The sequence below is a fragment of the Nerophis ophidion genome, linkage group LG21 (assembly GCF_033978795.1).
Source record: "Nerophis ophidion isolate RoL-2023_Sa linkage group LG21, RoL_Noph_v1.0, whole genome shotgun sequence".
Classification (NCBI taxonomy): domain Eukaryota; kingdom Metazoa; phylum Chordata; class Actinopteri; order Syngnathiformes; family Syngnathidae; genus Nerophis; species Nerophis ophidion.
The window spans coordinates 36818660-36845457 of record NC_084631.1 but is presented as its reverse complement, the minus strand read 5'-3'; the positions used below and the strand labels follow the sequence as shown (position 1 = coordinate 36845457).

At 39.8% G+C, this 26798-nt stretch overlaps 1 protein-coding gene across 1 annotated transcript; it reads right to left on the bottom strand.

The window, feature by feature from the left end:
• Positions 1–18285: 18285 nt before the first annotated feature.
• Positions 18286–26438, bottom strand: ndufs6 (NADH:ubiquinone oxidoreductase subunit S6). Its single transcript, XM_061882542.1, has 4 exons — positions 26251–26438; positions 23667–23720; positions 22420–22542; positions 18286–18421 (listed from the first exon to the last, which is right to left on the bottom strand). The coding sequence occupies exons 1-4, from the start codon at positions 26392–26394 to the stop codon at positions 18353–18355; spliced, it is 390 nt and encodes a 129-aa protein (XP_061738526.1). The 5' UTR covers positions 26395–26438; the 3' UTR covers positions 18286–18352.
• Positions 26439–26798: the final 360 nt, after the last annotated feature.

Here is a 26798-nt window from a genome sequence, read left to right as displayed (position 1 = left end):
TGGACCCCGACTTAAACAAGTTGAAAAACTTATTCGGGTGTTACCATTTAGTGGTCAATTGTACGGAATATGTACTGTACTGTGCAATCTACTAATAAAAGTATCAATCAATCAATCAAAACAGAGCGGTCAGGCAAACATGGTTCCCTACCACACGGTGAGAAAATGGTGGTAAAAAGTCGGCTCTTACTGATGACATGAGCGGAGAGCTTGCGTCGTCCCTCCTGCACTTGTCAAAGAAGCAGCTGCGGACTGTCTTGCCTCCTCCCACCGGCCGCCCCAGACCGTCGGATGCTTCCACCGCCTCGTCGAGAAACGTGGCTTCCCTCGGAGACACTGGCGGTCACCACACCCGTGACCACACCCCTCCGACTTTCAGGTTGTGCAGGTACGACCATATAATCTCACTAAAACACTCGTAACACAATAAGCAGATAAACGATTTTCCAGAATGATCCTAGTAAATTTGTCTAATAACATCTGAATCGCTCCCACAGCCCTCGTCTTTTTTTTCTTCTAGTCCTTCACGCTCTATTTCCTCATCCACGAATCTTTCATCCTCGCTCAAATTAATGGGGTAATCGTCGCTTTCTCAGTCAGAATCGCTCTCGCTGCTGGTGGCCATGATTGTAAACAATGTTCAGACGTGAGGAGCTCCACAACCTGTAAAATCACACACACATCGTCTGCTACTTCCGGTACAGGCAAGGCTTTTTTATTAGCGACTTTCAGGTTGTACAGGTACAACCATATAATCTCACTAAAACACTCGTAACACAATAAGCAGATAAAGGATTTTCCAGAATTATCCTAGTAAATGTGTCTAATAACATCTGAATCGCTCTGCCATCTATTTTATTTATTTTTTTCCTAGTCATGTTCACCACTGTGTTACATCACCTTTTCTTTTAACAACACTCAATAAACGTTTGGGAACTGACAAAACTAATGCTTGGATGCTTCCAACGTGGAGGAAGCATCGGCTGCCTTCGCCTCGTCGAGAAACGTGGCTTCCCTCGGAGACACTGGCGGTCACCACACCCCTCCGACTTTCAGGTTGTACAGGTACAACCATATAATCTCACCAAAACACGAGTAACACAATAAGCAGATAAGCGATTTTCCAGAATTATCCTAGTAAATTTGTCTAATAACATCTGAATCGCTCTGCCGTCTAGTTTTTGTTTGTTGTTTTTTTTTTCTAGTCCTTCACTCTCACTTTCCTCATCCACGAATCTTTCATCCTCGCTCAAATTAATGGGGAAATCGTCGCTTTCTCATTCCGAATCGCTCTCGCTGCTGGTGGCCATGATTGTAAACAATTTTCAGATGTGAGGAGCTCCACAACCCGTGATGTCACGCGCACATCGTCTGCTACTTCCGGTACAAGCAAGGCTTTTTTATTAGCGACCAAAAGTTGCGAACTTTATCGTCGATGTTCTCTACTAAATCCTTTCAGCAAAAATATGGCAATATGGCGAAATGATCAAGTATGACACATAGAATGGACCTGCTATCCCCGTTTAAATAAGAACATCTCATTTCAGTAGGCCTTTAAAGAAGCAGGATAGGGCGGTGATGGCTGTCACATGGTCTGATAGCAGCTGAGTGGGGTCAAAGAGCCGCCAGCACACTTGCCCTCTCTTGGGAACAAAATGTGTTTTTTTTTTCACTTACATTTACTGAATGTCTTTCAATGTCAATCTGATTACACACTAATCCGTTTCTCTAGGAATTCCTGATGTGGCAAACTAACGCCAGTTTAACCGGTCCCTGCGAATTCTGCACTGACTCAACTTTTTCAAAAGCCTGCAACTTCCCTGCACATTCTGGCCAATTAAATTACTGTTTAAACACGCACGTCAACTGTCTGATCCAAAATTATGTTTTTTTTTTGTGTGTGTGTGTAAACGGAGCAGGAACAACAACCCGTAACAGTATATCAACTTATTACTGATCAAACTGTACAACTGTTGTCCTCCGGCATAGCTCAGATATACATGGACTGGACTTTCACAATATGTTAATTATGTAAATAATTAAATGTATGATGAGTAACTTGTGTGATGACAGTATTATGCTGATAGTACAAACCCCGTTTCCATATGAGTTGGGAAATTGTGTTAGATGTAAATATAAACGAAATACAAGGATTTGCAAATCCTTTTCAACCCATATTCAATTGAATGCACTACAAAGACAACATATTTGATGTTCAAACTCATAAACTTTGTTTTTTTTTCCCAAAAAATAATTAACTTAGAATTTCATGGCTGCAACACACGTGCCAAAGTAGTTGGGAAAGGGCATGTTCACCACTGTGTTACATCACATTTTCTTTTAACAACCCTCAATAAACGTTTGGGAACTGAGGAAACTAATTGTTGAAGCTTTGAAAGTGGAATTCTTTATCATTCTTGTTTTATGTAGAGCTTCAGTCGTCCAACAGTCCGTGGTCTTGTCGTAGTGATTAACGCTTCATAATGCGCCACACATTTTCGATGGGAGACATGTCTGGACAGCAGGCGGGCCAGGAAAGTAACCGCACTCTTTTACTACAAAGCCACGCTGTTGTAACACGTGAAATAAGCAGGGGCGTCCATGATAACGTTGCTTGGATGACAAAATATGTTGCTCCAAAACCTGTATGGACCTTTCAGCATCAATGGTGCCTTCACAGATGTGTAAGTTACCCATGCCTTGGGCACTAATACACCCCCATACCATCACAGATGATGGCTTTTGAACTTTGCGCCTATAACAATCGGGATGGTTATTTTCCTCTTTGTTCCGGAGGACACCACTTCCACAGTTTCCAAATATAATTTGAAATGTGGACTCGTCAGACAACAGAACACTTTTCCACTTTGCATCAGTCCAACTTAGATGAGCTCGGGCCCAGCGAAGCCGGTGGCCTCCCTGGGTGTTGTTGATAAATGGCTTTCGCTTTGCATAGTAGAGTTTTAACTTGCACTTACAGATGTAGCGACCAACTGTAGTTACTGACAGTGGTTTTATGAAGTGTTCCTGAGCCCATGTGGTGATATCCTTTACACACTGATTTTTCGTTTTTGATGCAGTACCGCCTGAAGGATCAAAGGTCTGTAATATCATCGCTTACGTGCAGTGATTTCTCCAGATTCTCTGAACATTTTGATGATTTTACGGACCGTAGATGGTAAAATCCCCTAAATTCCTTGCAATAGGTCGTTGCGAAATGTTGTTCTAAAACTGTTCGACAATTTGCTTACAAAGTGGTGACCCTCGCCCCATCCTTGTTTGTGAATTACTTAGCATTTCATGGAAGTTGTTTTTATACCCAATCATGGCACCGGAGGTGGGTAGTAACGCGCTACATTTACTCCGTTACATCTACTTGAGTAACTTTTGGGATAAATTGTACTTCTAAGAGTAGTTTTTATGCAACATACTTTTACTTTTACTTGAGTATATTTATAGAGAAGAAACGCTACTTTTACTCCGCTCCATTTATCTGCATTCAGCTCGCTACTCGCTACTTTTTTTTATCGATCTATTAATGTTTGTTTTGATATTTCCAAGTAGGATCTACGCATGCCCGCGTTTTACCAATCACATGCAGTCACTGGTGACGTTGGACCAATCAAACAGAGCCAGGCGGTCACATGACCGTCACACGTAAACCCCGATTTAAGCAAGTTGAAAAACTTATTGGGGTGTTACCATTTAGTGGTCAATTGTTTGGAATATGTACTGTACTGTGCAATCTACTAATAAACGTTTTATCAATCAATCAAAAGTGTAAAGGAAAAAAGACACTTTATATATCTACCGTACTTCCCGTCAAAATCCTAAAGACTGATAGCACAGTTCCTGTCTTCACAATAAAAGTGCCGCTCCATCGCGCCTGTGCTAACAAAATAAGAGCCTCTGAAAGCCAGCGCAAACAATCTAACAAACTACACAGTTTGCCACCAATGTATTTCTTGTAAAGTGTATAAAAACGAATATGGAAGCTGGACAAATAAGATGCCAAAAACCAACGACTTTCATGTGGTATTAGACAGAAAGGAGGAACTTTTTTTTCTCCTCCATTTGAAAACGTGGACGTTATCAGCACTATACTGTCTGATTCCAATCAATGCAAGTCATCAGAATCAGGTAATACACCAACTTATATTCTTGTCTTCATGAAAGATAGGAATTTATGTGTTAAACATGCATGTATATTCATTAAAACACTTTTAACATGTGAACAAAAACGGCAAAAAAAAAAAATTATATACTGTATATATAAATGTATGTATTATATATATATATATATATATATATATATATATATATATATATATATATATATATATATATATATATATATATATAGCGACTTGTCTAGGGTGTACCACCCCTTCCGCCCGATTGTAGCTGAGATAGGCGCCAGCGCCCCCCGCGACCCCAAAAGGGAATAAGCGGTAGAAAATGGATGGATGGATGGATATATATATATATATATATATATATATATATATATATATATATATATATATATATATCCATCCATCCATCCATTTTTTCTACCGCTTATTCCCTATATATATATATGATATGTGTGTGTACGTATATATGAGGTAGATCACCTCGACTTGGTCATTTATTAAGTAATTGATTAACTTTGAAAAACTTATTGCGGTGTTACCATTTAGTGATCAATTGTACGGAATATGTACTGTACTGTGCAATCTACTAATACAAGTTTCAATCAATCAATCAATCAATCAATGCCTACTGAGCCTAAGGTGCTGTTAAGTTATCCAATCCAATCCAATCCACTTTATTTATATAGCACATTTAAACAACAATAACGTTTCCAAAGTGCTGCACAGCCATGTTAAAAACAATATTATGCTCCACCAATGACTGAATAAAACAAAAAAATGAATAAAAATAAAACCAATAAAAACAATATAAAAACAAATATGATTAAAAACTATTGTTTTTGTGGCTCGATGTGCCTTATTTTTATTTATTTTAATGTAGTATTATTTAATATATATTATTGTTTTAGTTGCTTAAGAGATATTCCTCGCTCTGAATTTGCTCGTTGCTATTTTTATGTTTTTGTGCATTATTTGTCATTAATCATTAAACAAACAGGTTACTCATCAGTTACTTGAGTAGTTTTTTCACAACATACTTTTCACTTTTACTCAAGTAAACATTTGGGTGACTACTCCTTACTTGTACTTGAGTAATAAATCTCTAAAGTAACAGTATTCTTACTTGAGTACAATTTCTGGCTACTCTACCCACCTCTGCATGGCACGCACCTGTTCCCAATTAGCCCGCACAACTGTGGGATGTTCCATATAAGTGTTTGATGAGCATTCCTCATATTTATCAGCATGTATTGCCACCTTTCCCAATTTCTTTGTCACATGTTGCTGGCATCAGATTCTAAAGTTAATGATTATTTGCACAAAAAAAAAAGGTTTATCAGTTATGTTGTCTTTGTAGCATATTCAACTGAATATGGGTTGAAAATGACATGCAAATCATTGTATTCTGTTTATATTTACATCTAACACAATTTCCCAACTCATATGGAAACGGGGTTTGTAATATTATTAGTAGAATGTGCCGCGGGCCACAATACGGACACCCCTGCCCCCGTGTTTAAGAACCAATCCCGTCTTGTGCCTTCATCTTGTTGTTCACTTCATAGAAGAATTGCATGGTGTGCAAAGACGAGCAGGATGAAAACGCAGCAATGCAAATTTTATTCACCAGAAATGCTCCTTTCCCCTCTCACCTCGTGATTTGCTGCACTGACCCTTCACACTCCTCCTCTAGCAATCATCTCTACCTCTTCCCCCTCGCCTCGGTCCACTGCGGAAAAACCGCCGGCGAGCCACCTGGCAGTCAAATCTGACCCCCTCTGGACCATAAACCGTGAATAAGTTCTCATGTTAGTTTACTTCACACCAGCTCTCTCCTTCAGGACTGCCATGTAAATAACTTTAGTGTCATCCTGTTCATCAAGGCATCATTTGAGCGCTGTAAAGTCTGACGCCATTAACACACACACACACACACACACACACACACACACACACACACACACACACACACAGGTCTCGTGAGCCTTGTCGCACACACACACTCTTTGTTTTTCCGAGGCTATCAAAGCGCTGAGTGCAAACTGCTGCCTCCGAAAAGTGTCACATGTTGCCAGAAGTGTCTGGCACCCCACTCTGACCCCCCCTAGAGCTTCTGGCACGAGAACAAGTCATTATTTCCACGCTAAAAAGGTCAGAAGCTCTGTCACCTGACTCCGAAGCGGAGCTCGGTGGCGTCGCCCCGAGACAATGACCAAAGGTCACTTTTTTGTTTTGCCTCCTTGTACGATGAGTGTGGTTATGAAGGCCCAAAGCCCACGCTTCTCCTTTTTTTTTTTTTTGGCCAGCAGACAAGGCGCTTCAGATAATTGGCTGCAGGCGGCTCAATAATGAGCCTGGGGGGGTTCGTCGAATGACACATCTTCAAGGGGGGAATATTTTAATGGGGCAATTACGGCGACGAGGAAGATTTTTTGCGGAGTGCGAGGGATTGTTTTTGTTAAAAGAACTCACTGGCATTTTAAAATCCATCAGCTACCCGGGACTTTTTAATACGGTAACATTCTGAGGCGATCATGGGCTCGCCTCACAGAGATAATGGTGGTCACTCGTGAGTGAGCGTCTGGCACACTCACTGGCTGTATTGATACTGCACTGATACTGTGTTAGTGTTTCATAATGGTCATCTCCCATTATAATTATGTTCACTGTATTTCACATACCGTATTTCCTTGAATTGCCTGCCTAGAATTACTGCTGGGTCAAACTCGTTTCGCAAAATAATTAGCGCATGCTTAGCATTACGCCAGGTCAAACTTGTTTCGCTGAATATTATTTTTGTTAGCGCATGTCTAGAATTTCCGCAGGGTCAAACTCGTCACGTCACGAGTGACACTTCACCTGTCGTCATTTTCGAAATGGAGGAGGCTGATTTCAATCATTTGAAATCGCATAAAGGGAAGAAGATTAAGAGCTATTCAGGAGGATTTAAGGTCCAAGCTATTGAATATGCTAAAAAGAACAGTAAGAAGTTATGTTTTATTAATATACCGTAGCTGCGTGTGTCAAATATGAGTCATTAAATGACTCCCGCCTCCTGGTGGTAGAGGGCGCTAGTGATCCTTCTCGCGACTACTCGGTTGCAGAAATGACAACAAGCAGCAATCTTTTTTTTTTCTCTCGCTTGCACTTTTAACATGGAGGATTACATATCTAAAATAAAACCGTTTTATAAACTGGACTTTCAATCGAAGCAGGAGGTAATAAAGGAAGATCTCCATCGAGACAAACAGACTTTTAAAACTGAAGAAAGATAAGGAAGACTAATATAAACAAGTTATTGATGCTTTTGATCAGAAGGAGCTGCGCATGGACTTCATTTATAAGTAAAGGTAAGACCATAATAACGTTTTTTTTAATAAATGTGCTTTTCATGATGGTATCCTTACATCACACTCAAATTTATAAGCGCAGGCCTAAATTTACCGCATGCCTTTGGTGAACGCCGGAGTGAGAAGAGGTTTTAAATTAATTAGCACCCCGGTGGCAATTTAAGGAAATACAGTAATTTAAAGTGAACCATCACTTTGTTTCAAGTTAACCACCACTTTGTTTAAAGTGGCACGTCACATCATTATAATGTGGCCAATTTATATGGCTTGCCACCTCATTTAAATTTAAATCGGCCCGCCACGTCTTTCTAACCCGCTTAGGGTTGTACAGTATGCCGGTACCAATAAAGTAGCGCTGTGCTAATGAATTAAAAATGATATTTCATTGCTTTTGAAAAATACAGATACATTTTCTTTTTCACGGAGACAATGCTGGCATACAAGCCGAGGCGCATGTTAGTCAACACACGCACGCAGCGCTTCTTGCAAGCAGAAACAGCGTGAAGACTGAAGATGAAGAATGGCCTTATTTTTGGCGTTAAACCCAACGAGGAAGGTGGAGATACAAACCCTGTTTCCATATGAGTTGGGAAATTGTGTTAGATGTAAATATAAACAGAATACAATAATTTGCAAACATTTTCAACCCATATTCAGTTGAATATGCTACAAAGACAACATATTTGATGTTCAAACTGACAAACATTTTTTTTGTGCAAATAATCATTAACTTTAGAATTTGATGCCAGCAACACGTGACAAAGAAGTTGGGAAAGGTGGCAATAAATACTGATAAAGTTGAGGAATGCTCATCAAACACTTATCTGGAACATCCCACAGGTGTGCAGGCTAATTGGGAACAGGTGGGTGCCATGGTTGGGTATAAAAGCAGCTTCCATGAAATGCTAAGTAATTCCCAAGAAAGGATGGGGTGAGAGTCACCAATTTGTAAGCAAATTGTCAAACAGTTTTACTTTATTGATCCCTGGGGGACATTCAGCAAATTAAGAACCTCCTTATTGTCTTACAAGACATTGATGTTTTAGTGTCCTTTGACCCACCACTAGTGCTCACACTGACTATGACGGCATACTTCTAGATCAGGGGTGTCCAAACGTTTTCCACTGAGGGCCGCAGACCGACAAATCACAGTATGCAGGCGCCATTTTGATATTTTTCTTTTTTAAAAGGCAATACAATAGTTGTTGTTTTTTTTACCTTCATGGCTTTCCTCAAGTTTGGTCCCCGGTCCCTAGGGAAGTCCTGTGGGGAGTGCTCAGAGAGTATGGGGTATCGGACTGTCTTATTGTGGCGGTCCGCTCCCTGTACGATCAGTGTCAGAGTTTGGTCCGCATTGCCGGCAGTAAGTCGGACACGTTTCCAGTGAGGGTTGGACTCCGCCAAGGCTGTCCTTTGTCACCCATTCTGTTCATAACTTTTATGGACAGAATTTCTAGGCGCAGTCAAGGCGTTGAGGGGTTCCGGTTTGGTGACCGCAGGATTAGGTCTCTGCTTTTGCAGATGATGTGGTCCTGATGGCTTCATCTGACCGGGATCTTCCGCTCTCACTGGATCGGTTCGCAGCCGAGTGTGAAGCGACCGGAATGAGAATCAGCACCTCCAAGTCCGAGTCCATGGTTCTCGCCCGGAAAAGGGTGGAGTGCCATCTCCGGGTTGGGGAGGAGACCCTGCCCCAAGTGGAGGAGTTCAAGTACCTAGGAGTCTTGTTCACGAGTGAGGGAAGAGTGGATCGTGAGATCGACAGGCGGATCGGTGCGGCGTCTTCAGCAATGCGGACGTTGTACCGATCCGTTGTGGTGAAGAAGGAGCTGAGCCGGAAGGCAAAGCTCTCAATTTACCGGTCGATCTACGTTCCCATCCTCACCTATGGTCATGAGCTTTGGGTGATGACCGAAAGGATAAGATCACGGGTACAAGCGGCAGAAATGAGTTTCCTCCGCCGTGTGGCGGGGCTCTCCCTTAGAGATAGGGTGAGAAGCTCTGCCATCCGGGAGGAACTCAAAGTAAAGCCGCTGCTCCTTCACATCGAGAGGAGCCAGATGAGCTGGTTCGGGCATCTGGTCAGGATGCCACCCGAACGCCTCCCTAGGGAGGTGTTTAGGGCACATCCAACCGGTAGGAGGCCACGGGGAAGACCCAGGACACGTTGGGAAGACTATGTCTCCCGGCTGGCCTGGGAACGCCTCGGGATCCCCCGGGAAGAGCTAGACGAAGTGGCTGGGGAGAGGGAAGTCTGGGTTTCCCTGCTTAGGCTGTTGCCCCCGCGACCCGACCTCGGATAAGCGGAAGAAGATGGATGGATGGATGGATGGTCCCCGGTCTCCGGAAGTGTCTCAGTCATAAAAATGTTAGAAATAAGTCATGAATTATTCCTTTTTTCATTTAACGCTTGAATCTCGAGATCAACTTCCGGTGTATCTGTCGTTATAACATTTTTTTAAATTGTGTTTTTTATGTTTATGGCCTTTATGTCAAAACCCTTTTTTTTATGGCAAACACACAAACTATGCAACATTTTCCCCCAAAACATTTCAAAGTGGAATATTTGACGTGAAGTAATTGGAACCCTAACTATGTCAATAATTCATAACAATAAAAAAAGAATAAGTGTTCAATCAATCAATCAATCAATGTTTATTCATATAGCCTTAAATCACAAATGTCTCAAAGGACTGTGCAAACCACTAAGACTACGACATCCTCGGAAGAACCCACATAAGGGCAGGGAGAACTCACACCCAATGGGACGCCAGTGACAATGCTGACTATGAGAACCTTGGAGAGGACCTCAAATGTCCCTCTAGGGGACCGAAAGCAATGGATGTCGAGCAGGTCTAACATGATACTGTGAAAGTTCAATCCATAGTGGCTCCAAAACAGCCGCGAAAGTTCAGTTCAAAGCGGATCCAAGACAGCAGCGAGAGTCCCGTCCACAGGAAACCATCCCAAGTGGAGGCGGATCAGCATCGTAGAGATATCCCCAACCGATACACAGGCGAGCGGTCCATCCTGGGTCCCGACTCTGAACAGCCAGTACTTCATCCATGGCCATCGGACCGGACCCGCTCCAGAAGGGAGGGGGGGGCAGAGGAGAAAAAGAAAAGAAGCGGCAGATCAACTGGTCTAAAAAGGAGGTCTATTTAAAGGCTAGAGTATACAAATGAGTTTTAAGGTGAGACTTAAATGCTTCTGCTGAGGTAGCATCTCGAACTGTTACCGGGAGGGCATTCCAGAGTACTGGAGCCCGAACGAAAAACGCTCTCTAGCCCGCAGACTTTTTTGGGGCTTTAGGAATCACTAATAAGCCGGAGTCTTTTGAACGCAGATTTCTTGCCGGGACATATGGTACAATACAATCGGCAAGATAGGATGGAGCAAGACCGTGTAGTATTTGATACGTAAGTAGTAAAACCTTAAAGTCACATCTGAAGTGCACAGGAAGTCAGTGCAGGTGAGCCAGTACAGGTGTAATGTGATCAAACTTTCTTGTTCTTGTCAAAAGTCTAGCAGCCGCATTTTGTACCAACTGTAATCTTTTAATGCTAGACATGGGGAGACCCGAAAATAATACGTTACAGTAATCGAGGCGAGACGTAACAAACGCATGGATAATGATCTCAGCGTCTTTAGTGGACAGAATGGAGCGAATTTTAGCGATATTACGGAGATGAAAGAAGGCCGTTTTAGTAACGCTTTTAATGTGTGCCTCAAAGGAGAGAGTTGGGTCCAAGATAATACCCAGATTCTTTATAGAGTCGCCTTGTTTAATTGTTTGGTTGTCAAATTTCAAAGTTGTATTATTAAATAGAGGTCGGTGTCTAGCAGGACTGATAATCAGTATTTCCGTTTTTTTGGCGTTGAGTTGCAAAAAGTTAGCGGACATCCATTGTTTAATTCCATTAAGACACAGTCCAGCATGTTGGTCAGCTTTAGGGGCATGTAGAGTTGGGTGTCATCAGCATAACAGTGAAAGCTAACACCGTATTTGCGTATGACGTCACCTAGCGGCAGCATGTAGATGCTGAAGAGTGCAGGGCCAAGGACCGAACCCTGGGGAACTCCACACGTTACCTTAACATAGACCGAGGTCACATTGTTATGGGAGACGCACTGCATCCTGTCAGTAAGATAAGAGTTAAACCAAGACAGGGCTAAGTCTGACATACCAATTCGTGTTTTGATATGCTCTAATAAAATATTATGATCGACGGTATCGAAAGCAGCGCTAAAATCGAAGAGCAGCAACATAGATGACGCATCAGAATCCATCGTTAGCAATAAATCATTAGTCATTTTTGCGAGGGTTGTCTCCGTAGAGTGATTGGCCCTGAAAACGGATTTAAAGGTTTCACATGGATTGTTAGACGCTAAGTGTTCATTTAGCTGCTCTGCAACAATTTTTTCGAGGATTTTCGAAATAAAGGGAAGGTGAGACAACTGTCAGTAGTTTACCATGAGGTCAGGATCGAGGTTAGGTCTTTTAAGGAGAAGATGAATAACCGCTTTTTTGAATGCTAGGGGAACAGTGCCCGAGGAAAGTGATAAGTTTATAATATTTAGCACTGATGGACCTAATAATACAAAGAGCTCCTTGATAAGTTTCCCAGGAAGTGGGTCAAGTAAACATGTGGTTTGTTTTATTCCATTTACACGTTGTAACAAGTGTTGAAAATAAGCCAAAATGTATATTTATATATTTTTTTAACTTTTAACGCTTAAGTCTGTAGATTTCTTGATTATAAGATTTGATCTTTTTTTTCATACTTTGTTTGTTTGATGCCCTTTTTGTGAAATAAATCTTTGTTTCGCACAAAATATGCAATATTATCCCCCCAAAATATTTGTAAGTGAAATTGTTCCAGGGAAGTAGTTGGAGCCTTCAGCAGGTAAATAACAGTCCGAATGGCAGCTTTGTGTTATTAGTGTCAACACTGCAACTTTTAAAGTTAAGTACCAATGATTGTCACACACACACTAGGTGTGGTGAAATTTGTCCTCTGCATTTGACCCATCCCCTTGAATACCCCCCGGGAAGTGAGGGGAGCAGTGGGCAGCAACGGAAATACATTTTAAAATATTTCGCTTCTTGGCTCTCTCAGCCAAAAAGGTTCCCGACTCCTGCTCTAACCACTAGGCCACTGAGTAGGTGTTTTACATGTCACTGTTTACTCTTTTATTACACTCTTTTATGTTTTAAATCAGGGGTGTCAAACTCAAATACAGAGTGGGCCAAAATTAAAAAATGGACAAAGCCGCGAGCCAAGGTTGAACAAATTAACCTTTTAATAGGGACTCAAACAAGTTTTGCATTAAATATTGAACAAGCGAGGCTTATATAACTTTATAGTGACATGCAAAATCCAGTTTCAAATAATAATAATAATAATTAAAAAATATCAATGGCATATCGAATAAAATCTTTATAGAAATTGAATGCCTCTTTTCTATTTGCAGCCTTCTCAGGTAAATATCAAAATAAACTTTTCCCACAGGCTAATAATACATTTGTATATTGTAGCATCCAGGAAGAGTTAGTGCTGCAAGGGACTCTGGGTATTTGTTCTGTTGTGTTTATGTTGTGATACGGTGCGGATGTTCTCCCGAAATGTGTTTGTCATTCTCTGTGATCATATTTTGTTTAGTTGTGTTATGTTACTTCAAAACTCCATTAGTTCCTGTTTTTTGTGAAGTGAATTATATTTATATAGCGCTTTTCTCAAGTGACTCAAAGCGCTTTACATAGTGACACCCAATATCTAAGTTACATTTAAACCAGTGTGGGTGGCACTGGGAGCAGGTGGGTAAAGTGTCTTGCCCAAGGACACAACGGCATTAACTAGGATGGCACAAGCGGGAATTGAACCTGCAACCCTCAAGTTGCTGGCACTGCCACTCTACCAACCGAGCTATGCCGCCAATTTTTTTTTTTCCATGACAACCCATTAGTTTTCACCTGTCCTCATGTCACGCACCTGATTTACTTGGACTCATGCACCTGTTATCAATTACCACGTCACTTTTTAAGCCTGTAGTTGCCAGGCAGTCAGCCTGGCGACATCACCCTCTACACACCCTTGATAACCGATTAATTACGCGGTCCATGCCATAGTGCTCATGCCATTGCGCTGCTGTTTTTGACTTCTTCACGCCACAGTATTTTGTTTTTATGTCCACAGTTTAGTGAGTTATTTTAGTTCATGTTTCACGCCCTAAGTTGTTTTTGCCTCCGCCTTGTGCGCGCCTTTTGTTTGGTACTTTTTGAGTGAGTAATTAAAAGTTGCCAGTATCTTCGCTCCATGTCCGGTCCAGTCAATTTGCACCACAGGAAAACAAACCACACCTTAACACATATTTGTAACAGTGTTGAAGTTGTCTACATGGCCACCCTCAGTGTGACCTGTATGGCTGGTGACCAAGCTTGCATTGCATTCGCTTGTGTGTGTGTGTGTGTGTGTGTGTGTGTGTGTGTGTGTGTGTGTGTGTGTGTGTGTGTGTGTGTGTGTGTGTTAAAGCCGCATAAATCATGTGACTGGGCGGGCACACAGTTTCTATGTAAGAAAAGTGGATGTGACGAAAGGTTTTAGAGGACACTTAAGGCAGTGCTTTTAAGGCACGCCCCCAATATTGTTGTCCGGGTGGAAATCGGGAGAATTTGGGGAGAATGGTTGCCCCCTGTTGATTATTGGGAGGGGCACTGAAATTTGGGAGTCTTCCGGGAAAATCGGGGGGGTTAAAAAGTATGAGTATTAGCGGCATCAACGGCATGGACAACATGGGTATGTAGGAGGTGAAGAGGGTGATGTCGCCAGGCTGACTGCCTGGCAACTACAGGCTTAAATAGGTGCAGTGATGACATGTGTTCACGACTCACGCACCTGTCATCACTGCACCTATTTAAGCCTGTAGTTGCCAGGCAGTCAGCCTGGCGACATCACCCTCTTCACCTCCTACACACCCAGGTTATCCATGCCGTTGATGCATGCTCTTTCTCGGTCACAGTAAGTGTTTTCGTTTTTGTTGTCCATAATTTTGCCTTGGTGAAAATTTTAGTTTTCATAGTCAAGTTTTGAACCTCCACTCCTAGCGCCTTTTGTTTATACCCTTTGTTTTTGTAATATTTTTGAGTTAAGATTAAAGATGTCATTACCTTCACGTCATGTCCGGTCCAATCGCTTTGCACCACGGGAAAACAAACCACACCAAAGTCCTAGCCCTGACATAGTTATTTTTATATCTTTTTTTCCAAATAGTTCAACAAAGACCACAATAAATGAGCAATATTTTGCACTTTTATACAATTTAATATATCAGAAACTGATGACATAGTGCTGTATTGTCATGTTTTGTGGTTATGTTCTGTTTTGTTTTGGATTCATTGGGCACTTTAGTTTGTTTTGTCACCATGCCAACCCATCAGTTTTCACCTGTTATGTGTTCATGGCTCACGCACCTGTCATCACTGCACCTATTTAAGCCTGTAGTTGCCAGGCAGTCCGCCTGGCGACATCACCCTCTTCACCTCCTACACACCCAGGTTATCCATGCCGTTGATGCATGCTCTTTCTCGGTCACAGTAAGTGTTTTCATTTTTGTTGTCCATAATTTTGCCTTGGTGCAAGTTTTAGTTTTCATAGTCAAGTTTTGAACCTCCACTCGTAGCGCCTTTTGTTTATACCCTTTGTTTTTGTAATATTTTTGAGTTAAGATTAAAGATGTCATTACCTTCACGTCGTGTCCGGTCCAATCGCTTTGCACCACGGGAAAACAAACCACACCAACGTCCTAGCCCTGACATAGTTATTTTTATATCTTTTTTTCCAAATAGTTCAACAAAGACCACAACAAATGAGCAATATTTTGCACTTTTATACAATTTAATATATCAGAAACTGATGACATAGTGCTGTATTGTCATGTTTTGTGGTTACGTTCTGTTTTGTTTTGGATTCATTGGGCACTTTAGTTTGTTTTGTCACCATGCCAACCCATCAGTTTTCACCTGTTATGTGTTCACGGCTCACGCACCTGTCATCACTGCACCTATTTAAGCCTGTAGTTACCAGGCAGTCCGCCTGTCGACATCACCCTCTTGACCTCCTACACACCCAGGTTATCCATGCCGTTGATGCATGCTCTTTCTCGGTCACAGTAAGTGTTTTCGTTTTTGTTGTCGGTAATTTTACCTTGGTGCAAGTTTTAGTTTTCATAGTCAAGTTTTGAACCTCCACTCCTAGCGCCTTTTGTTTATACCCTTTGTTTTTGTAATATTTTTGAGTTAAGATTAAAGATGTCATTACCTTCACATCGTGTCCGGTCCAATCGCTTTGCACCACGGGAAAACAAACCACCCCAACGTCCTAGCCCTGACATAGTTATTTTTAAATCTGTTTTTCCAAATAGTTCAACAAAGACCACAACAAAATTATGGACAACAAAAACGAAAACACTTACTGTGACCGAGAAAGAGCATGCATCAACGGCATGGATGGTGTGTTGGAGGTGAAGAGGGTGATGTCGCCAGGCTGACTGCCTGGCAACTACAGGCTTAAATAGGTGCAGTGATGACAGTTGCGGGCCGCACTTTGGACACGCCTGTTCTAGATGTATGTCTATCTATCAGCCAGGCGATGCTGCGGGCTTCGTTTAGGAAAATGTAATCATTTAAAAGCAAAAAACTAAACAAAACAGCTCAATTCATCTGAAGATGTTGCCCATGGCCTCGCCAACAAGACAACCACGCGCCACCTCTGACTACCAACCAGTGCTGGCTTTTAGCGACGCTCTCTTTCGCTCATCCACAGCAGGCGTGGACTGGAGAGGAAGGTTGACTACAAGCAGAAGCTTCACTTCCAGGAGTCACCAGGGCCAATTATATCAGCCTGACTACACTTCCCGACCTGAGCTCCATGGAGTGGAAAAGGCGGCTCCAGCGGCGGCGTCACAGGGGACACGGCAGACTCGTGCTGTCTGGAGTGCAAGTGCGGCCCAATTTGCCATGCACGGCTCTGTGGAGAATACTCCTGATGAAATATATATATATATATATACGATCTTCTTCAAACATGTATTGTTCCGCGCTGCTGTCTTATAAGGGTGGCTCACCCACTCATGTCCTTCAGTTTGAACCCAGCAAGACTCCCAAGAGGTGAAGGTGCAGAAAAGGTCTTTCAAAGTTCTAAATGTGGTTCTGCCACAAGTTTTAGTAAACTATTAAAGAAAAAAAATCATTTTTCACATAAGGACAATATTGTAATAATACACGCACCCTTCTTACTGTAGTACAGGGGTCACCAACGCGGGACCCCACTGGCCTGTTCTAAAAATAGCTCAAATAGCAGCACTTACCAGTGAGCTGCCTTTATTTTTAAAATTGTATTTATTTACTAGCAAGCTGGTCTAGCTTTGCGCGACATTTTTAATTCTAAAAGAGACACAACTCAAATAGAATTTGAAAATCCAAGAAAATATTTTAAAGACTTGGTCTTCACTTGTTTAAATAAATTCATTTATTTTTTCATTTTGCTTCTTATAAGATTCAGAAAGACAATTTTAGAGAAAAAATACAATCTTAAAAATGATTTCAGGATTTTTAAACACATATACCTTTTTACCTTTTAAATTCCTTTCCTTTTCTTTCCTGACAATTTAAATCAATGTTCAAGTTCATTTGTTTTATTGCAAAGAATAATCAATAAATTGTAATTTAATTCTTCATTTTAGCTTCTATTTTTTTTATGAAGAATATTTGTGAAATATTTCTTCAAACTTATGATTAAAATTCAAAAAATTCTTCTGGCAAATCTAGAAAAACTGTAGAATCAAAATTTAATCTTATATCAAAGTATTGTGAATTTCTTTCAAAAATGTTGTTCTGGAAAATCTAGAAGAAATAATGATTTGTCTTTGTTAGAAATATAGCTTGGTCCAATTTGTTATATATTCTAACAAAGTGCAGATTGGATTTTAACCTATTTAAAACATGTAATCAAAATTCTAAAATCAATCTTAATCAGGAAAAATTACTAATGATGTTCCATAAATTGTGATGACATAGCGACTTGTCCAGGGTGTACACTGCCTTCCGCCCAATTGTAGCTTATATAGGTGCCAGCGCCCCCCGCGACACCAAAAGGGAATAAGCGGTAAAAAATGGATGGATGGATGGACTGATGGGTTCCATAAATATTATTTTTAATTTTTTCAAAAAGATTCGAATTAGCAAGTTTTTCTCTTCTTTTTTTTTGGTTGAATTTTCAATTTTAAAGAGTTGAAATTGAAGATAAACTATGTGTCAAAATTCAACTGTCATTTTTTTCCTGTTTTCTCCTCTTTTAAACCGTTCAATTAAGTGTTTTTTTCATCATTTATTCTCTACAAAATACCTTCCGTAAAAGGAAAAAAAATGTACGACGGAATGACAGACAAAAATTCCCATTTTTTTATAAATATATATAGATTTATTTATTAAAGGTAAATTGAGCAAATTGGCTATTTCTGGCAATTTATTTAAGTGTGTATCAAACTGGTAGCCCTTCGCATTAATCAGTACCCAATTGGTTTCAAAAAGCTTGGTGACCCCTGATCTAGCAGATAATGGTGACACCTGATGGTCAAATCTGGAAACTGCAGGATAATACTGACGTCAGGTGGTCAAACCTCAGAACTGCACCTACAAAATGTTTGCTTTCACAAGTTTGGCAATACAACTGTTAATGATCTGCTTTTGTGAACAATACTGTATGTTTCTTAGAAATAATAAAAAAAATCCAACCTGGAGGACATGGGATATTAATTTATTGAGCAATATGGCGAGTTATACAGCACGACAAAGTGAGAGGAAAAGATTCAGTGATGATGTTTCTGCTTGAACTGTAATCCACAGTATCCACAGGTGCCCACTTTAGTATCTTTATCCTAGAAAGACGACATAATTCATATAAACATGACACATTTGCATATCCACATGGAAAAAAATTGCAACAAAGCTAATCATTTAAATAGTACATCCTAAAATAGACAAATCAGTCTATTTTATAAACATTAGCTTCATAACTGATCACTCTGCATAGACTTTATCAGCACATATGTATATTTACATATATTATATATTTATAAAGGACACGAACATGTGTGGATGTTGTGAATGAAAAGAGAAATAGGACCAGAATCTCTGGCATCAATACTCACCCAGCTTCACACAAAGATGACCTTCTGCAATTAGTTGTTAAAATAAAATGTCTTCCCGGTCATCTTTTGGGGCCAGCGGTAAACATTTCATTTATTGTGCCAACATCACGTAATGGTATGCAGATATTGCAATGTCAACACAATGTCAGTCACGCAAGACTGACCTGGAAGTGCACGTCTCTTGTTTTCTAACACTTTTGTCTTAATTTTTAAACATTTGTGAAGTGCGTAGAGTAGGAAAACTTAAGTTGCACGATACACATACCGTATTTTCCGCACTATAAGGCGCACCTAAAAACCTAAACTTTTCTCAAAAGCTGACAGTGCGCCTTATAATCCGGTGAGCCTTATATATGGACCAATATTGAACCACAACAGGTCTCACAACTGCGGTAAGCAGCCGCGGTGCATGCTGGGATATATGACTGCGCCAGGTCGTGCCTTTTCATTTTCATTTGTGTGTTTATGTAAAGACCCCAAAATGGCTCCTATTGAGAGACATGATTTCAGGAAAGCAGGAATTGTCACTGAACAACAGCAGCGACACTGACTCCATTAACGACGCTCGAAATAGTGCAAAGGAACAACAATATATCAATAACTCAACTTTGCTCAAACGATAATGTCACACAACACAACACACAAAATAAACATGTAAAGCTCACTTTATTAAGTTATTCCTCATCCACGAATCCCTCAAATTCTTCTCCTTCAATGTCTGAATTAAGAGGTCTCGCAACTACGGTAAGCAGCCGCCAACTTCCTTTTCCCCCGTAGAAGAAGAAGTGCGCGGTGCATGCTGGGATATATGACTGCGGGTGACGTACCGTTTCTGTGTGTTTATGTAAAGACCCCAAAATGGCTCCTATTAAGAAACACGCTTACGACGCAGAGTTTAAACTCAAGGCGGTCAATCACACAGTAGAACACGGGAATAGAGCAGCAGCGAGATAATTTAACATTAACAGCAGCGACACTGACTCCTTTAATGACGACTTCAACTAGACGGAGGATGCCGTATTCGCCCAACTGTTTGATTGGAATACTGAAGAAAAAGAATTTGAGGGATTTGTGGATGAGGAATAACTTAAAGGCCTACTGAAAGCCACTACTAGCGACCACGCAGTCTGATAGTTTATATATCAATGATGAAATATTAACATTGCAACACATGCCAATACGGCTTTTTTAGTTTACTAAATTACAATTTTAAATTTCCCGGGAGTTTTGTCTTCGAAACGTCGTGTAATGATCACGTGTACGCGTGACGTCGCAGGGTTTTAGGAAGTGTGAGCGTTACGCACACACACACAGCTAAAAGTCGTCTGCTTTAACGGCATAATTACACAGTATTTTGGAGATCTGTGTTGCTGAATCTTTTGCAATTTGTTCAATTAATATTGGAGAAGTCAAAGTAGAAAGATGGAGTTGGGAAGCTTTAGCCACACAAACATAAGGTGATTCCTTGTTTAAAAATCCCGGAGCTGAAAATTTACTATGGATCACAGCGTGGTCAAGCAGACATGAATCCAGACCAAATGTCAACCAGCAGGTTTTGGTGAGAAAATTGTGGTTAAAAAGTCGCTTCTTACCGGATAAAAGCTGAGCTTCCGTCCTGCTGCAGCTTCGTGACTTCCTTCAGAGACACTGCGCGTCAACACACCCGTGGACAAACACCTCCGACCATCAGGTACTATTAAACTCACTAAAACACTAGCAACACAATAGAAAGATAAGGGATTTCCCAGAATTAACCTAGTAAATGTGTTTAAAAACATCGGAATCCTTGCCAATGCAATGGTGTGGTTTTTTTTAACTCTTTTTTTTTTTTTTTTCTAGACCGTCGCTATAAATATCCTCAAACATGAATCTTTCATCCTCGCTCAAATTAATGGGAACATTGTCGTTTTCTCGGTCCGAATAGCACTGTTTGTTGCAGGCTCCCATTAAAATCAACGTAAATATGTGAGGAGCCATCAACATGTGATGTCATCGTCTGCGACTTCCGGTAGAGGCAGGGCTTTTCTCTTAGCACCGACAGTTGCAAACTTTATCGTGGATGTTCTCTACTAAATCCTTTCAGCAAAAATATGGCAATATCGCGAAATGATCAAGTATGACACATAGAATGGACCTGCTATCCCCGTTTAAATAAGACAATCTCATTTCAGTAGGCCTTTAATAAAGTGAGCTTTACATGTTTATTTTGTGTCTTTTGTTGTGTTGTGTGACATTATTGTTTCAGCAACGTTGAGTTATTGATATATTATTGCTTTGCACTATTTCGAGTGTTACTATATTGTGATTGCACTAACGTTTGAACAGTATCAGACTGTTTTTTATGTGTTTATTGAATCGGGGAAAATAATAAAACAGCTGTTTATTTATTTTGGGAGTGAACAGAGTTGTCAGAACCCTGGTTTGTAATATATTAATAAAGTTTGACTGACCTATCTGACTGTTTTGTTGACATTCCCTTTAGCGCAGCTCCATCTAAAGCAGGGGTGTCAAACTCAAATACAGAGTGGGCCAAAATTTTAAACGGAACAAAGTTGAAGGTTGAACAAATTAACCTTTTAATAGGGACCCAAACAAGTTTTGCATTAAATATTGAACAAGCAAGGCTTATATAAATTTAGTGCCATGCAAAATCCAGTTTCAAATAATAATAATAATAGTAATTAAAAGAATATCAATGGCATATCAAATAAAATTGAAATAAAAATTGTATGTCTTTTTTTCTATTTGCAATCTTCTGAGGTAAATGTCAATTTTTTTCCAATGGCTAATAATACATTTGAAAATAAAATAACAATGAATGAACCAAACATTCAAGCCTTGAAGTAGCAAGAGAAAATGCATGAATAAAACGTTAATTATTGGTCAGTTTGCTGGAAGTTTCCCAGAAGAGTTAGTGCTGCAAGGGTTTCTGGGTATTTGTTCTGTTGTGTTACGGTGCGGATGTTCACCCGAAATGTGTTTGTCATTCTTGTTTGTTGTGGGTTCACAGTGTGGCGCATATTTGTAACAGGGCTAAAGTTGTTTATACGGCCACCCTCATTGTGACCTGTATGGCTGTTGACCAAGTATGTGTGTGTGTGTGTAAAAGCCACAAATATTATGTGACACGCTGTTAGTATGAAGGAAAAGCGGAGGTGACGACAGGTTGTAGAGAACGCTAAAGGCAGTGCCTTAAATGCACGCCCCCAATATAGTTGTCCAGGTGGAAATCGGTAGAAATTCGGGAGAATGGTTGCCCCGGGAGATTTTAAGGAGGGGCACTGAACTTCGGGAGTCTATCGGGAAAATTAGGAGGGTTGGCAAGTATGAGTAATAGCGGTGAATGCGGTGTTACAGCGGCACCGACGCTGTATAACACCGGCGGGCCAGCTCTAATGCTAAATTGATATTGCCTCAAGGGCCAAATTAAATTACACGGCGGGCCAGAGTTTGACACTAATGATTTAAAGGATGCATAACGTAACCCCAGCTTCTACTGTAGCATCTACTCAATGCACCTTATCATGTAGTGCGCCTTATATACAAACAAAGTTGTAAAATATGCCATTCATTGAAGGTGCGCCTTATAGTGCGGAAAATACGGTACATACAACACACGGAATGGAAAGTACTTACAGGCACACATGGAGCACATTAAAAAAAGACAACTGGATACAGAAGAGGGACTTTTTTAATTTGTAGTAGGTGTGTATTGTGACACTTACCAGATTAATGTAGACTTTAGGGTGGCCCAGCGCTCCTCCGCCTCCGTCACAGGACACCACACGGTCCTCGATGTAAGTCACTGGCTCCTCCGCCACCAACTTAATGGCGAAGTTTGTGTTCACCTGAAGACACGTTTGGGGTTATACATCTGTCGCAGAAAAGTCTTCTCATCTTCAAGGCCTTAGAAAAAAATGGCTGCTGGATAGCAAACATCTGACATCATAGTTTCTAGGCTACTGGTATAAAATGGAAGAGTTTCAAGTGTATGTATCAATTGTTGTGCGTACAACCTTTGACACTTACACCATAAACGTTTATATTTTAATATTGTTTAATTGTATAAACGTGTTAGTCTTAATTTTAATATTGATATTGAACTGGAAATGGCAACTGGACATCGGCTATAATCTAAGGGAGCTAATTTGTGTTTTTATTAGACACTGGATTTATGCAACTGAATTTTTGTGTTTTATTTTTAACTGACTTTTTTATTTTTTATTTTACATCAAACTACACCGACAATTTCATAGAACACTAATTTGGGAGCAAAATGTGTGTATTTAAAAATTCAGTATGTAAACAGTCAATGTAAAAACTTTTGGTGCAGAAAAATATATTATAAAGGACATCAGCGTCATGAAATTCCACACTTTTTTTTAATTTAATAAAAAAAAATAAAAAATAAACATATATATACTGTATATATTATATATATATGATGTCTATGGTTGCCATTGTGTTGCTAGAGGCGACAAACATAAGTTGTCAATAATTTTATATATATATATATATATATATATATATATATATACACACAGTACATATATGTTTATTTTTATTTTTTTTATACAATTAAAAAAAGTGTGTGTGTGTATATATATATATATATATATATATATATATATATAAATAAATGTGTGTATGTGTATTTATGTATATATATGTATATATATATATGTGTATTTATTTATATATATATATATATATATATATATATATATATATATATATATATATATATATATATATATATATATATATATATATACATAATGTCTATGGTTGCCCTTGTGTTGCTAGAGGCGACAAACGTAAGTTGTCAATAATTGTCGCAAAGATAGGAGGAAAAGCGTGCCGTAAATGAAGAAACAGGACGTCCAAGACCAAATCCCCTACTTATGTGATTCAAAAACTATATATAATCTTAGTAAAATTATTAAATTAGACCAAAGATGAACAAAATTACCTCCTTCTGTCTTCCAACGAAACGCGCTCTTCTAGGATCTTTTCCATCGAACACCTGTGTACAAAATAATTGAAATTAAAGAAATACATTTTTGACAACACTTTCATTGAAGTTTAGATATATTGTATGTTAATACAAACCCCGTTTCCATATGAGTTGGGAAATTGTGTTGGATGTAAATATAAACGGAATACAATGATTTGCCAATCCTTTCCAACCCATATTCAATTGAATGCACTACAAAGACAAGATATAAACTTTATTTTTTTTTTTCAAATAATAATTAACTTACAATTTCATGGCTGCAACACGTGCCAAAGTAGTTGGGAAAGGGCATGTTCAACACTGTGTTACATCACCTTTTCTTTTAACAACACTCAAATATTTGGGAACTGAGGAAACTAATTGTTGAAGCTTTAAAAGTGGAATTCTTTCCCATTCTTGTTTTATGTAGAGCTTCAGTCGTTCAACAGTCTGGGGTCTCCGCTGACGTATTTTACGCTTCATAATGTGCCACACATTTTCCATGGGAGACAGGTCTGGACTGCAGGCGGGCCAGGAAAGTACCTGCACTCTTTTTTTTACTTAGCCACGCTGTTGTAACATTTGCCTTTCTGAAATAAGCAGGGGCGTCCATGAAAACGTTGCTTGGATGACAACATATGTTGCTCCAAAACCTGTATGGACCTTTCAGCATTAATGGTGCCTTCACAGATGTGTAAGTTACCCATGCCTTGGGCACTAATGCACCCCCATACCATCACAGATGCTGGCTTTGGAACTTTGCGCCTATAACAATCAGAATCGTTATTTTCCTCTTTGTTCCGGAGGACACCACGTCCTCTATTTCCGAATAAAATTTGAAATGTGGACTCGTCAGACCACCTTTCCCCTTTGCATCAGTCCATCTTAGGTGAGCTCGGGCCCAGCCAAGCCGGCGGCGTTTCAGGATATTGTTGATAAATGGGTTTGGCTTTGCATAGTAGAGTTTTAACTTGCACTTACAGATGTAGCGACCGACTGTAGTTACTGACAGTGGTTTTATGAAGTGCTCCTGAGCCCGTGTGGTGATATCCTTTACACACTGATGTCGTTTTATTTTTATTTTTTTAATGAATTTATTAATCAATCCAACAAAACAATACACAATAATGCAATCAAATCCCAAAACCAAACTTGACCCAGCAACATTCAGAATAGCAATGGGGCGGTATAGCTCGGTTGGTAGAGCGGCCGTGCCAGCAACTTGAGGGTTGCAGGTTCAATCCCCGCTTCCGCTATCCTAGTCACTGCCATTGTGTCCTTGGGCAAGACACTTTACCCACCTGCTCCCAGTGTCACCCACACTGGTTTAAAATGTAAAAATTAGATATTGGGTTTTACTATGTAAAGCGCTTTGAGTCACTAGAGAAAAAGCGCTGTATGAATATAATTCACTTCAGTAAACAAAGCAATTGAGGACTCGGTACAATCTAAAAGTAGTGAAACAAAAATGAATACTATCAATATTAGTAACAATTTCAAAATAGCGGTGATTAAAACTCCCTTATTGATATTATCATTAAAAACATTAATACAAAATTTTTTTAAAAAAAATAATGCATCGCATCTCATAAGCTTGATGACACACAGTGTCCAATACTTTACACAAAGATATAATAAGTCATATTTTGGTTCATTTAATACTTAAAACAAATTTCGATAATGGATCCCATATTCCAAACTAAACTAAATGCAGTTTTTTCTACTGATATCATCTCCATAGCTTGTGTATACCAGTCAGTATGAGTTGGACTATCAACATCTATCCATTTTTTTATTATTACCATTTTTGTTATTATGCATATCGAAAGAAATGCATTTTTACTCTCTGATGACACGTTACTAAATTGATGTCGGTTTTTGATGCAGATATTAAGGGATCAAAAGTCCGTAATATCATCGCTTACGTGCAGTGATTTCTCCAGATTCTTTGAACGTTTTGATGATTTTACGGAGCGTGGATGGTAAAATCCCTAAATTCCTTGCAATAGCTCGTTGAGAAATGTTGTTCTGAAACGGTTCGACAATTTACTTACAAAGTGGTGACCTTCGCCCCATTCTTGTTTGTGAATTACTTAGCATTTCATGGAAGCTGCTTTTATACCCAATCATGGCACCCACCTGTTCCCAATTAGCCTGCACACCTGTGGGATGTTCCAAATAAGTGTTTGATGAGCATTCCTCAACTTTATCAGTATTTATTGCCACCTTTCCCAACTTCTTTGTCACGTGTTGCTGGTATCAAATTCTAAAGTTAATGATTATTTGCAAAAAAAAAATGTTTATCGGTTTGAACATCAAATATGTTGTCTTTGTAGCATATTCAACTGAATATGGGTTGAAAATTATTTGCAAATCATTGTATTCCGTTTATATTTACATTTAACACAATTTCCCAACTCATATGGAAACGGGGTTTGTATTTTACAGGCAAATGTGTCTTTTGGAAGCAATTTGCTGACTAAGCACACAAACAAATTAGCTAGAGCTAAGCTAGCAACAGGGCTAAGCTAACCGTCCATACAAGGACGAGTAAACGCACCTGCCCGGTGTGTGTGATGGCCTCCCCGGTGCTGGATACCTCCACTGTGTACTTCTGCAGAGGCACAGCAGAGAGCTTCAGAGGAGACACAAACACTTTAACATTTCTACTGAAGGACGAGACTCTTGTTAGAGCAGCCGCCATGTTTGCAACCTCCTCAAGCCGGTCACGTGACTTCTCTCAGTTTCGCATTTCAGGCTTGAAGTGATATACACATTATCCTTTTTTAATCATAGAGTATATTATTTTGCATCCAATACGTAATTTAATCAATAAAAACAGTGATTATTGTTTGAACAATGTAGGTATCGTTCACTAAGAGACGCTTTGCCGCGTTGACGACCTGTGAGACATAACGCAGGGCTGACTTTTCCCACGTATGCACACCAGAAGTGGTTGTATTGCTGAAATCGCACTACGGGGCTGTGTCACGCCAAATTTCTTCCCCCCTACAAAAAACCTTCCCCCCATTTACTTCCGTGGTCATGATTAATACAGACATTTTTTTAACACTATATTATAAAAAATACAGACGTTTTATTAACGCT